Below are 15,103 nucleotides of genomic sequence, written 5' to 3' on the forward strand. Positions count from 1 at the left end.
GTATCGGAACCTTTTGGAATGTGTCACATTTCTGCATAAAATCACCATCAAATGTGATCTGATCTTTGTCAAAATCACACAAAAGGACAGTGTCTGTTTTAACTAAAACCACCCATTTATAGGTTTTCATATTTTGATGAGGATAGCGTGCAAAAAATGAAAGAAGGGGGAAAAATATGTAAGTGAACCGTCTGCCTAAAGAGACTTAAAGAACAATTGAAACCAATTTTTACCAATTTAAGTCAGGTGTGTGCCCAGTCACTGATGGGTGGTTTAAAGCTGCTCTGCCCACTATAAAACACACACGGTAAAAAAATGTCTTGATGAGAAGCATTGTCTGATGTGCATCTTGGCTCGGTCAAAAGAGCTGTTTGAAGACCTGTGATCAAGGATTGTTGATTTGTATAAAGCTGGGAAAGGATACAAAGCCACCTCTAAAAGTCTAGATGTTCATCAATCGACCAGTCAAAGAGGTCGTCTACAAACGGAGAGAGTTTGGCACTGTTGCTTCGTCCCAAGGAGTGGCCATCCACCAAAGATTACGCCAAGAGTTCAGTGCAGAATACTTAAACAGGTGAAAAAGAACTGTAGAGTGTCTGCTAAAGACTTACAGAAATCACTGGCACAGTCCAATATCTCTCTGCACACATAAACTATATGTAAAACTATAGCCAAGAATGGTGTTCATGGGAGGACTGCTCGGAGGAAGCCACTGCTGTCTAAAAAAAACATTGTTGCTCGTTTAAAGTTCGCAAAAAGGCACTTGGACACACCAAATAAGTTTTGGCAAAATATTTTGTGGACTGATGAAACCTAAATTGAATTGTTTGGGAGCAACACACAACGTCATTGTGTGGAGGAAAAATGGAACAGCCCACCAACATCAACGCCTCATTCCCACCGTGGAGCATGGTGGAGGGAGCATCATGATTTGGGGTTGTTTGCTGCCTCAGGGCCTGGACAACTTGCAATCATTAATGAAAGTATGAATTCAAAGGTTTATCAGGTTGTTTTGCAGGAAAACCTGAGGCCGTCTGTCAGACAGTTGAAGCTAAAAAGAGGATGGGTGCTGGAACAAGACAATGATATGAAACACAGAAGTAAATCAACTTCAGAATGGTTTCAGAAAAACAAAATACACATTCTGGAGTGGCCAAGTCAAAATCCAGACTTCCCCATGAAGATGCTGTTGCATGACCTAAAGACAGCGATTCATGCCAGACATCCCAGGAATCTAACTGAACTACAGCAGTTTAATATAGAAGAATGGGCCTTAGTCATGATCGATGTGCCCGACTGATCTGCAGCTACAGGAAGCGTCTGGTTGAAGTTATTGCTACCAAAGGGGAGGGGGCACAAAATATTAAATGTGATGGTTCACTAACTTATTTTCCCCCTTCTGTCATTGTTTGTATCCTCATTAAAATATAAAAACCTATCAATGTTTCCAGTTTTTTCATCTCTGTGATTTTGACAAAGATCAGATCAGATTTCATGGTGATTTATGCAGAAATGTGAGAAATTCCAAAAGGTTCATATACGTTTTCATACCACTGTCTGTAACTCCATTTACCATTACAATTTAACCAGAGGACAGAGTAAAGTCTTGTGCAAGAGACAGCAGGCATGAGAGAGAGGCGTGGCTGCATGAGCTGAAATGAGCAGTTTTAAATTGAGTTTTTCATATCGGCCAGTCGGATTAAAAACCAGGCCAATACCAATATAAATCAAATTTCCAAATATCGGCGCCAATAGTCGGCGCGGCCGATAATCTGTCAATCTCTAATTTCAATATTTTTGCTGCAATTGTCTTTCTTAATTCACTCTTAATCCCTGCACAATGCGTTGCAAGGTCCCGGCCTGTCATTACTGTGGACGTCTCCATCTTCTTGCCTGTGTCGATCAACATTTCTGTACCTCAATGCCACGAGGGTTATAACGCAAACTGCTTCAACATGACGGTCTGCATGCACTTCCATGGAAAACAACTTCCTGGACAAATAGGTGAGGATGAGAGAACACATCAGTAGATTTCACACACACAGCCTATTTCCATCATATTCTGACATGTTTCTTAACACTAAATAAAACCAATGTCAGCTACTTGAAACTCTTTAAAGTTGTTGCAGCTAATGATCAGCATTTTTGCACCCTGCCTGCCTGGTCTCAATTTAATACATTATGTGAAAATAATGTAAGCCAAGAATCCCATTTGGCATTCACTGATGCTGTTGCTCAAATAGAAATCTTACTTCTTGACCTTTTGCTGGTCATTTAAACAGAGGGAACGTTTAAATGTTGAGCAATTCTGCCTGGAGTGGAGGACAGTGTGTGGTTAGCCTTTGCAAAGCGCTCATGGTGGCGCGGAGCGCTGACGTGCCGTCCTGTTCCCGTGTTTGGGTGTGGTCTCTCGCAGCTCTCACCCCCAGGGGAGTAAGAGCCGTGTTGCATAATGACTGCATCCTGGCTTGTCGAAATAAAGCCCCTCTGTTTGGCAGTCTGGCAAAGTACGTGGAAAGAGCAGCGCCATGTGTTTGGTGACGTCCTCAATCAAACCTTCCGTTGCCTGCTCACGAGTGAGCTCATGGCACTCCTTCGACTGGATGGTGGAAACAGAGGGGTTTGGTCCTACTGGGGTGTTTGCCACCCCTCCCAGTTTTTTACCAGTGTAACACCCTGTGAAGCAATTACCGGTACTATGACTGAGGGTGATTCATTCATGGTACTGGAGTTTGAATGACAAGAGGTGTGTGTATGGCTTTCTCAAAAACACCAGGAACACCCGACCTAGTATTTTATTATTGTTCTTAAAAAAATACTTTATTTGTTCATTTCCTCCATCACAAGAGCCAGGGGTGGAACCAGCAGGGGGGTGATAAAACTCAACTTGACCAGCTGGAGGATTGGTTTCCTTTTTCATCATCTTCTCATCTTAAGATCCAATACTACGCAAAGTTTTGCTTCAGTAATCTCAGAATTAAGACACGTAGGAATTTGTTTGTTGTCAAAGAAGCTTTGCTCTTATGGTTCATGTCTGTGGGTAGCAATGGAGTTAGGACCATTGCATTAAATATGTATTATTTTGGTAGCTGATATTTTATATAGGTTCTTTACGAACAAATGTGGAGAATTTTCCATCATTTCTCAGTGAATTATGTAATCTATTGTACCAGAATTATACTGGAGGATTCAATGGCCATTTTCTATTTCATATGCTCCATTGTTTCTACATGCTACAGCAGGGGTCAGGAACCTATGGTTTGCGAGCCATAACTGGCTTTTTTGAGGAGTGCATATGGCTCTCCGCCAACTCTTAAATGTGGAACTGGCTGGCTCGCTTGACATTAACAACCTGTGATGAGCTCATGGCGCATACTCATATTGATCTTGAACACTTCAAACGTACGTTGCAATGATATGCTTTAATTCGTTGCCCATTGGTTGTCGGGGATTGCATGGAGATAGGCTTTACATAGCTCGCCTCGCGCATTACGTCTCCACTCAACCAGCAGCATGGCAATAACGTATTGTATAGTCAACAAAAATGCGTAGGTGAAAATTAAAACCTGAAAGTGAACTGTGTGGTACCCCAAGTTTCGGTTTCACTTTCATGACTTTTTCGCCTGTCAAATTGTTGCCACTTCCTGGAGAGTGGGACTCACAAAACTGCTGCCCTGAGAGACTCCACCTGTCTCGGCCACTGTGATGCATACGTCCCCCTGGTTGGGGGGCTGGGGGGTGCTTCCAGGAAATATACGCAACACCAATCCATGTTTCTATTTGTTATTTTCCAAGTGGTGAGTGTGCGACTGAGCTACGATTGTAACATATCAAATGATGATGTTAGGCTTTCGTTGTTGTTTTCTCAAGATTTTTATCAATCACAACTCAGTGACTATATAATATATATAATATATATATATATATATATATATATATATATATATATATATATACATATATATATATATATATATATATATATATATATATATATATATATAAACACACACGCACACACGCACACACACACACACACACACACACACACACACACATCTATAGACAATCTCTGTATGACTCTCGTGGAAGCACATTTTAGAATATGTTGGGTGTTTTGGCTCTCTCAGTCTAAAAGTTTTCCGACCCCTGTGCTACAGTTGAGTTGAGTAGTTGAACGGACAAACCATTCAGAGATTGCACCTTGGTTTCAGTTGCCACTGTGTATTTGTGTGTGATCCTGGTTAGAGCTGCTGTACAACCTGACGGCTGACGTGGAAAAGAGACAAAAGACCCTTCCTTCCCGGGTGTACTTCATTCAAAGTGGCTCTCAGATCAGCCAGAAAAGCCAGCAACTCAGCCTTGATGTCAACAAGGAAAAGTGCCAGCGCTACACGGCCTATGTCAAAGTAAGTTGGGACTGTCTGGTCTTCGTGTTTGCTTTGCTTCTAACTCCCTTAAATAGTCTGTCAGTTTGTTTCCCACGCCGGAAACACTCATCATCCAACAGGACATGAGGACTATTTCTCTCCGAAGTTTGTTTTCGTTTTCATCTGTTTATTTGACAGGCCAAGTGCACACTTTTCCAGTTAAACTTGTTTAGAGTGTTCAAACCCAAGTAAAATCACAATCAAGGAAGTGACATTACAGAATGCAGAGGCTATGAGAATATTGGGATCCTCCCTATCACTAGTTGCTGAGGTTAATGTAACAGTCATGCGCTTGATGGCTGGTCAAATCATGCTGTCATAAGGCTGTGTGTTATTTCCCTCAAGTGTACGTGTCTCAGAAAAAGACAGAAACAAAGTCCTCTTTGTCATCACAGTCCCTCTATTGTGTTCCACTGTGATTAAATTGTGTAGCCACAAGGAGGGTCCACGTCCTGAGGGCACAGGCCGTGCTCGCCTTCCTTAAACATGGCAGCACACAACACATGCTTGTAAATTGCATGACCTTTTTTTACAAAGCACTTCTGGCACTTTCTCTGTGGGAGGGTTGGCTACCAACTGGGGAGGAATTGGTTGGGCAAGCCTCTCCTCGGCACACAATAATGAGCATCACGGTGTAGCTGGAGCAATGAGTGCTTTCATTAACCTTTACATCATACCTTATTAAGATCTATATGTTGTCATCACATTCCTTTTTTTTTTTGTTTTGTTTTGTTTTTTTTTTGTTACAAACGCTTATGTTTGACGCGTGTGCTTCAATGCTTTACTGCAGGGTAAAATAATAGGTGTATTTTTTATCAGTATATCAACGCTGCGGTTGCTTGTTCATATCCAGCAATGCTGGTTTCTAATACGATACTGACAATGGTCATGTAAAAGGTGTTGTTTTAACATGATTACGGTACAATTTATTGACCTGTCGACTACTAAAAGGGAAATAAGTATGTTTTATTCTATGCACAGTCATAGCATTTCCAACTGGCAGGGAAAGATGATAAAAAGATGATTTTTTTAAATGAAATGAGAATTGGGTAAAGAACATTTTGGCTAGCATACAATGTAGTGAAGTGCAGAATTTGGAACTACGAAGTTTTAGAAAGACACTTTTTAGTGTTTGTTTGTCCTTAAAGGTGCGATGTGGAATTTGTCACTTTTTTACTCGCAACTGCAACCTCTGGCCTCAAGCGTAACCGCAGCCTGAGTTAAGCTCGTGCATGGCGCGAATGCTTGTACAAGAACTAACATAAAGCAACGAGCATTTTGTCTATCCAGTCAGTACCATATATGTAAAAATAGCAAACATCATTTTTCAGTGTTAGTGGCAGGTCTTGAAGTGGAATTTCAGGATTTTTGACATTAGGCTTAATCTTCAAGTTAGCGGGGGTTAAATTAGTCGGTGGAGTTCATTTGAACAAATTCTGTACAGTTTGTTAGTTATTTATTATTTCAGAGCTCCGGAGTGGCTAAGCTAGCGCGAGTCACGAGTGGCCGAAGCACTCCTCTCTATTGTGGTTGCATTATGCATGTAAGAAAATAGTCCCGCAGAAATAAATGGATTACGGCAGTTTGGTGTGACATTGTTTTGGCTGCATGTGTATTTTGAACAACGATCTGCATTGTGAATTTATTTGACGATGTTAGATAGAGACGTGCGAAATTTCCGATTCTTAGATGATTCGCGATTCGGCCATGGTAGATTCGAGAACGATTCACAAGCATCCAAATTCCGATTATTTAATTATACCAGGTAAAGCGGAACTAAAACACAGTCAGCAATGTCTTCGGGACGCAATGAGGAACGGACCGAGAGTAAATATCATGTTCAACTCATGCTGTTACATAAAAAAACAATAATACCTGAATTGGCCGACAGCCGCTACAAACACATGGCAACATAATGCTACGGTAGATATCACCTATATATAGAACTAGATGCGAAATTACAGACGACGGCGGGAACATCTATAGAGAGCTAAATGCGAAATGACAGACTTGCCGGCGTTAGTAAACAGCCGCCATCTTAAAGCAGTAGACTTTTCTGGAAGACTCTGTTGTAGTGAACCTAATTGACTTTTTATCTAAAATACTCCTAAATCGGCAAACTCTTGACTTGACTCTATATTTAAATGATGAAACAGTTTTAAAACTTTCCTGTGTCGAAAGTAGACAGAAGAGAAATGACGGAATAACGGGAGCCATTTTAACAACCATTTTGTACATACATTCATACATAAGCCTCTCCTGTCTATAATCCGCGTGTGCCCACATAGTAACCTGAGATATTTACAAAGAAATAAACAGAGTTTTCTAAATTTTAATAACATAACTTAACTTTTCTTTCTAAACAGCGCCAGCAACACGGCACTTACATAGCAGCAACACAGAGTACAGCACTAACCGGGCTGGTTAGTAGAAACATGAAAGTGTTTGTTAGCCATCTTCATCTTCTTCCTGTGCACTGAAACCATGGAAGTCTTCACCCTCAGTGTCGAATATGAATAGGCTCAGATACACTTCGCCACGCACCCTCTGTCTCTGTTTCGTTGTCACTTTCAATGTCTCTCATAATGAGGCAAATTCACCCCTGAGCTTGTGCCGTCCTGTTCGTCAGGCAGCAGACAGGCTTTTCAAAACTCGTTGGTGATGGTGGATTTTTTTTCACACTGCTCTATGGTGTCAGGATCCACTGGCAGACTTGTGCAAAAGTTGCTCTTCGCATGCGGCCAGTTTTGGTAAACAATCTCTTGCCGCTGGTCATCTAAGCCTTCCATTCAACTCGGAGTGGCACTTTAAATGCACAATTCACACTAATGTCAAATTGCAAGGTCATTTGTTCAAGAATTTTCCATTATGTGGGTCTGCTAATTTTACTCATGCACAAAGATGAGGGTCTGCTACTTTTATTCACACAAAGCACAAAGTTAAATCACCGGTAATAGTGCAAACAAGCGTCTTCCTCAACACATATATTCGAAGCGTCTCACTTTTAGGTTTTATGCTCGAGCGCTCCTGGCGGCCATTAGAAAAATCGATAAATTGACCGCATCATTGCACACGCAGCAGGATTAGCCTCTGAATCGTAATCGAATCGTTAGGTGCTCCAAGATTCGCACCTCTAATGTTAGATCTGTTAATATCGTTTTTTTAATTGGCATGTTAGGACCGGCTCATTGACCCATGCTAGCTCACCCACACCGGAGCCCTGAGACTAATTAAACCCCCACTAACTTGAAGATTAAGCTTAATGTAAAAAAATCTGAACTTCCCCTTTTAAGTGGGTTAGGACAGTGTTTTTGCCAAGTTGAGACTAGGTGGAGGCTCGGTGAAACAGTGCTGCTGCTGACGCAAGGACTTGCACAGGCACGTGTTCGTCCCGAACACTCTCAGTCGACGGGAAGAAAAAAGTCTTTTTGGGGCAGTCCCAGTTAAAATGTCAGGGCTCTGTGTATTCATCGGGGCATTGGTGGAGCATGCATGGAATAGAAAAGAGTTGACAGAGGTGATCTATTTGCCTTTTCAATGAGTCTTCCTGACCAGTCGCATCATTTATCTTTCTTATGTGTTTCCCCACATCAACTGGACAGTCCTCCAATACCCCAGAAGAATATGCTAATGGGAAGCATCTGGCTTCCCAGATGCAACCTTTATGGGTGGGTTGTTAGCCTCACTAGGGAGCCGTATACAGTAGAAGAACAGAATGGAGCCGAATGCCTCAGCAGGGTGCAAGTCTCGTGTTGCTCCTATGTCAGCCACACGTCAAAGTTGATTTCTTGAGCTGTGAAACGTGAGAGTTGCTTGGCGTCGCGTTTAAACTACCAAATCTGGGGACAAAAACATACTTTCTGGTACTATTATTGTCAGTCAAACATATATGTTGACTGAATTGATTTTTTTTTACAAGACATTTAAGCGAAATATTATAATACACTGTTAAGTTGAACTGTTCAGCAAAATGTGCAGTGCTGGAACAGACATGCTCAATTTCTACCATCTTAGTTCACGGGGAAGTCTAGACCGGCAGATCAGTAAATCACCACACTTTGAGAAAACATATAGCATAACAGCAGGTATGCCCACATGCAGCGATTCATACTTCAGCACATATTCAGTATTACCGTCTGAAATTATGCAAGTCTTTCATGTTGACCATTTTCAACATGTTTTCATTGGCATGTGCTCGCAGCACACTCGCCGTCCAGATGGTCTATGTTTGGTTATTTTCAGCTAAATAAACCGCACACTTGCTTTTGCCCCTGTTGGAGTAAAAAAGGATTTTGCACACTTATGAGTAATTAGGATTTAAATGACCAGAGGTGCTGTATGCCACTGAGTCATCTCGTCAAACCAAATTCTTCAGTATGATTTTTCCCTTAAATGATTTGGAACAATTGACATCTTTTTCTGTTTTAGGAGGGAATTGTGCCAGGATAAACACTTCTCAGCAGATCCGTTCAGCAGATAGATAGAGCTGAGAATGAAAATTTTTTTTAGGATACATACCTGACTTTGCTGGTGACAACGTATAAAGATCAGCATATTTTTGTGTATATATTTAGTAAAGTGAAATAATGTATTCTTTCAATTTTGACTACTCTCTACTAGGGATGGGAATCGAAAATTCCAATTCAGAACCGGTTCCTAGTGTTTCGAGGCCTCGACATCACAGTGAAAAAGCCTTAACGATCCCTTTAACGATTCCTAAAGACGCATATTGCGTCGTGACGTGTCTTGTTGTCCAGACGCATCAAACTAGCATGGCGCCAAGAACCGCCCGCTCCAAAGTTTGGCTACACTTCACCAGGAGAGAGGGTGAAAATGAAAGGTTACGATGGTTTAGCACGAGCATTGCAGCCGTAAACATAACAATGACAGCACGTAGGTTCAAACGCTCGAAAGTGTGTCTTCACTTCACGAGGAAAAATTACAACAAAGCGACTTGCAGTCATTGCAAGGTGGTGATAACTGCATCGGGAGGGAATGTGGAGATAACTGCATCGGGAGGGAATACGACTGCACTGTCCTCACCGAGACGCTAAGGCTCAGTCCTGACTATACAGCTAGCTAAACTCCCAAATGACGATGCAGAAGACGTTGGTATAATATGCTGACTTTATTCAACCATCACTTGAAGAGTGAAACTAAAAATAGAAATGAAACAAATCAATTTCGTCCCCAATAACAAACAGGCTCGCATCAACGTAAATCAGCGATGATTAGCTGCTAATACAGTAATAACAAAACAGTTGGCGTGTGTTTGCTAGCATTAGCACATCGTTCAAACCACTACACAACTGGATTTAAGTGTCCAATCGCGAGTGGAAACACACAAAAACAACAACACAAAAGATGATACATACAGGCGGTGCCTCTGTAGTTATTTTACAAACATTAACAAAGAACGTAGGGTCGTAGCAGTGTTTCCCTCTCTCACTAACTCGCTCACTCGCTTGGATGCGGCATTTCTTCTTCGCGTGAGGAAGTGCAAGGACGCCCCCACTTGAGCGTGAAAGCACCATAAAAACTAAAAGGCATGCATTTCAATGTACTGGTAAATAATACACTTTAACACGGGTCCCCAAACTATGGACCGCGGGCCGGATACGGCCCGCCTCTACATTTGGTTCGGCCCCCTGAACAATACCAGAGAGCATTTTGATTTTTTTTTTTTTTTCTTCTCAATAGTGTTATTTATTTTCTGGCCTTTTTCTGTGAAGAACTCAGAGAGGGTTATTTGGTTATTATCTATTTGATTAATAGTGTTAATATTATTTATTATTATTATATTATATTATATTATTATTTTTATTTTATTTACTTTTGTTCCGTGAAGAATCCAGAAAGGGTTATTTGATTGTGGCTTTCTGAAAAACAATATTTTTTTACATTTAGGCACTCCTGCAATCGTCACACTTTTTCTGTTACAAACTGACCCCGGCCCCTCATCAGAGAAGGGAAAAGTTATGTGGCCCTCACAGGAAAAAGTTTGGGGACACCTGCAAGTTTAACACATATTGCCAAAGGCAGAACAACGACCTATATGCCAATATATACCAATATTTTTTTATTTCTATGAGAAAAATTTTTCAGTAAAATGTTATACATTCTTGTGCATTTGCCACTTATTGCCACAGTTAATATTGATGCTTTGGGCCTCTTTTGACCTCGTTGTGAGTTTGTAAGGTTGTGACTTCTGATTAAACAAACTCAATGCCAATCAAAATGTTTGTTCTTCTTTTTCCCCAAATTAGAATCGATAAGAGAATCGATAAAGAATCGAATCGTTAAGCAATATCGATAATGGGATCGGAATCGTAAAAATCCTATCAATTCCCATCCATACTCTCTACTAATATTAAAACCCTCTAAATCTGAAAATAACATAAATGCTAATGCAGTCCCAAATATAAAATTAAAAATCTGGAAGAGTTGAGTAAGAAAGATTCGAGGGCTTGTATACAGTAATTAGCAATTAGCTAACCAGTGGTAATTGCCTGAAAGTTAAATGAATGCCACAAACACCACAATGATGTGGTCAGCTATTCATATAGATGAGTTTAATGCAGCTAGTGTGGAATCAAGTACCACTCTACGCGCTTTTCAAGACTGCAGCATGTTCAGTGGAGCAACAGGTGCAGCGTTAACATTACATTGTGATAAACAATATGTCTCTCTATAGCATAGTTATTGTTCATGTCTATGCATAGAGTCTACATGGCTTGCATTGCTTTGATTCATAACCCACCCTAGTAAACAAACCCCATTTTACCAATCCCTTATTAGGTGCTCTGCACTTCTCTTGAACTCCGTCTCCAATTACGTGTCACGCTTATGGGCTTGTTTAAAAAGTTTCCATCGTCATACATGTGTTCTTGTGTATTTGCAAGGGCATTTGTGGGCATTGACCGGTGTTTTGTAGCTCAGTAGATGCATCGCTGTCTCCAAGGAGGAGCTAAAATAGGCTCCCAAAGTCCTGCCTGTAACAGTTGTGCGTTTAATTTAGCTTGTAAAGTGTCATGCTTGCTACACCCCAAACGTGCACTTTACTCTGACCTATATTCCTCTGCCCTACTAACATTTACTGGGCACAATACACTGTTAATTATTTTGTCTTTTGATGCCGCTCACCAGAAGAAAATCTCACCATTTCTCATTGCTTTGATTCATTCTGCTTGTGAGCAGCCATAGTCAAGAACAAGCACTAAGGGATTTTGCGCTGAGCACCACTCAGTATACAGTTAGTCAACAAGGTATTTTATATATCATTTAGGAAAAATATAAAGGCACATGTAGCCGCTAAATTACTACAGCACAAACAAAACAAATGTGAAGTCGTTAAGATGACCACAAAATGTTAAGACTTTCTTTGTAATCTTGCCTACCTGCCAAAAGATGTACAGTAAATGTAGAAGTAGCTAGTAGTAGTTACTGTTTGTCGTGACCTAGGTTGTACTAGTTTGTTTCACCAGCAAAAGTTTCTTATTTTCTTCCACCCCAATCAGATAGTAGATTATATTTCAACAGTCACATGACAGTGTTGATAAATGAGTTCTCTCTTTAAGGTGACTGGTCTGGTTAACTTTCCCATCATGCCGGCATCTTTGGTATGTGAGCACTGGGACTCTCGTATCGTTCCATTCTCCCCACTGTTGATGATTGATGGCCAATGGGAACAGGCAGATGATAAACTCCATTATTGTAGCCACTGCTTATTCTCTTTATTTTGACTTACTGTTGCTCTGTGATTAACACTGATATATCATGAGAAAATATAGGCCATCATCAGTAAATTGTCTGTCAGTTTGAACACAAATCTGCTCCAACTTAAATGTTTCATATCAGATTTTTATACTATTTTTCTAAAGGAAAATAGAAATAATCTAATATTGCTGACATCACAAAACCTTCATTAATTGTGGAGTAAATTTATCAGAAGTGTAAACATTTGTTAACTACACTTAACATTTGAATATTAACTAATGATTGTGGGCAATTTGTGTATATATATATATATATATATATATATATATATATATATATATATTTTTTTTTTTTTTTTTTTTTTTTTTTTTTTTTAATTAATTAATTAATTTATTTATTTTTAATTTACTATTTTATTTTTTATTCTTTTATACCCTTTGGAATAATACTTGTGAAAACTCCCAGAAGTCATACAGTTTGAACTCTGATGATAGTACTGTATCCTTTGACCTTAGGTGACTAGTTCCACTGCTTTTAGGACTTTTATTGTTGAACGAAATCCCCATTCACAAGGCAAAATTTTGTAAAGTGCAAGTAAAAGTTGAATCAGTGTCACTCATCTATGGATTTATCAGCTACCTCATTGGATGGAATTATGTAAACTGGCCCTTTTGTAACATCAATATTTCTTTTGAATTAATCAAATTGTATATTGATTGGTGCTGCAGCAATTAATCAATTAACTCTTAGAAACAAGCTTCGAATCAAATTTTGCCTGTTTGAGGATTCGTTTAGTTAGAGAGACATTGTAATGGTCTGTTTTGAGTTTGCATTGAGTGTGCAAGTGTTGCCTCTAGTTCTATTGATTTTGGTGGATACATTCCCCTTTAATGGCAACAGTGAATACAGCCATAACTCCAGTGAATACGCTGTAACTCCAGCTGAATCCAGCTGCTCCCTGTTAATACCAACATGAGCTATGTCTTTGTTTGAGCTACTATGTTAATGCATTCGTTCTTTTATTTAGAAGTGTATGTAGCAGTTTTTGGAATATGTATTGGAACGATTTGTTTAGAGCTTAAGAAAAAACAAAAGTTAGCATTTCATAGCATTTAAGCTAGTGGACCTTTGCTATGCAAGGTAGCCAATTGCTATTTCATTGTACCGTATTTTTCTGACTTTAAGTCGCACCTAAGTATAATTCGTACCAGCAATAAAATTCCCAACGAAGAGGAAAAAAACATAGATAAGTCGCACCAGAGTATAAGTCGCATTTTTGAGGGAAATTTACTTGATAAAATCCAACACATATAACAGATATGTCATCTTGAAAGGCAATTTAAAATAAAAATACAATAGAGAACAACATGCTGAATATGTGTACAGTATGATAATGTCACATGATGCATGAACATTGAAATGCGTGGCCGGTATGTTAACGTAACATAGCCATTAAGAGTTATTCAGATAACTATCGAATAAAGAACATGCTAACAAGTTTACCAAACCATCAGTGTCACTCCAAAACACCAAAATAACATGTGAAATGATATTATAATTTGTTAATAATTTCAAACATAAGTCGCTCCAGAGTATAAATCGCACCCCAGCCAAACTGTGAAAAAAAAACTGTGACTTATAGTCCAAAAAATACGGTAGTTAGATCCTCATTTATTTTTTTTATACCGTTTGAAGCTAAGCTAAGGTATGTTAATTTATTTTTTAAATGCATATACAGTATTGGTCTTGTGAAATGAAAGTACAATCCTGCATCGTTTGAAGAAACACTCAAGAATTTTATTTTGTATTCGCATTTAATGCTGTTTCGAAAGTCTAATCGTAGCTAAGTCAAAATAAATATTATTGCAAGCATAAACACGTTTATTTGTTAAACGTATCATGAAATTTATTCTCGAGGCATCAAATGGTTGTAATCTGATTTCTCGATTATTCGAAGTAATTCATAGATTAATCGATGACCCTAAATAATCGATACCTGCAGCCCTAATATTGATGTGTTGAAATCCTCTAATCCACTCCTTTAAGTGTGTTAAAACAAATCAAATGCTCCATGTCACCAGCACCTGGCCGCTGTCTTTTGACGGATAAACAGGAAACCCTGGTGAGAGAAAAGCAAACCAGAAGTTCCTGTAACAACCTCCCAAATAGTCCCCCATGTGGACGCAGTCCCAGAGACGGCATTATGTGGCACGTGGAAGCCCAGAGTCGGGCTCGCTGTCACACTGCCTGCTTTGTTTGCCTTTTTACAGACGAAATACAGACTCGGCCGAAACGTGCAGTTCCCTTGATGCCGTCCCCTTGGTTTCATTTACCGAGAGCGCTGATACAGTGAAAGTTCGTAGCGGGAAGGTAATCATATCCAGCTGTCTTCTGTCACACACGACTGCACGTCAAGCATCATGTCTAAAGAATATAATTGAAATGTGCTGTAATAATATCTAGAAGTGGAAAACGTCAATGGCTAATACTTCGTGCTTTGTCCCGAAATTTCTCCTGTTTATAACACAAGGTAGTAAAGATGAATCATTCTAGTTAAATTTAGCACAGACTAATATTTTTGTCAGGATTTCCCTACATGGTCGTGCCAGAGGGAACGTGAGACAGGGGTTCTTCAGCCTTGTTTGGGGAGTGCACAGCTAGCAGACTTTTTCTTGGAGTAAAACATATGAAGTTGTTCTCGTAAATGTTGAGTCGAGTCATTACGAAGGTGTTTTTTCTACTACGGATCGTTATACCGAGTCTGTTCTTGCTGTCTTAATTCTATCGTCATATCTGAGTAACCAAAACTTGCGCTGATTGGGGGATTTGTTGACTTTGGCAATTCAGCACACTGGGCAAAATGGTTGTGCAGGATTTTGGCCATGTCCTTACCGCACGATGCTACCACAAGGAAACATTATGGGTGGCCAAGTCTGACCACAATGAAAGGGATTCTC

At 39.7% G+C, this 15,103-nt stretch overlaps 1 protein-coding gene across 1 annotated transcript in view; it reads left to right on the top strand.

Moving 5' to 3' along the window:
- Positions 1–15,103, top strand: part of itga9 (integrin, alpha 9) — a 91,840-nt gene that overhangs the window by 24,441 nt on the left and 52,296 nt on the right. Inside the window, exons 14-15 of the mRNA XM_057848312.1 lie at positions 1,853–2,004; positions 4,249–4,409. Coding sequence (XP_057704295.1) covers positions 1,853–2,004; positions 4,249–4,409 — 313 coding nt within the window. The remainder of the gene's footprint in view (positions 1–1,852; positions 2,005–4,248; positions 4,410–15,103) is intronic.

This window comes from Corythoichthys intestinalis, chromosome 10 (assembly GCF_030265065.1).
Source record: "Corythoichthys intestinalis isolate RoL2023-P3 chromosome 10, ASM3026506v1, whole genome shotgun sequence".
Classification (NCBI taxonomy): domain Eukaryota; kingdom Metazoa; phylum Chordata; class Actinopteri; order Syngnathiformes; family Syngnathidae; genus Corythoichthys; species Corythoichthys intestinalis.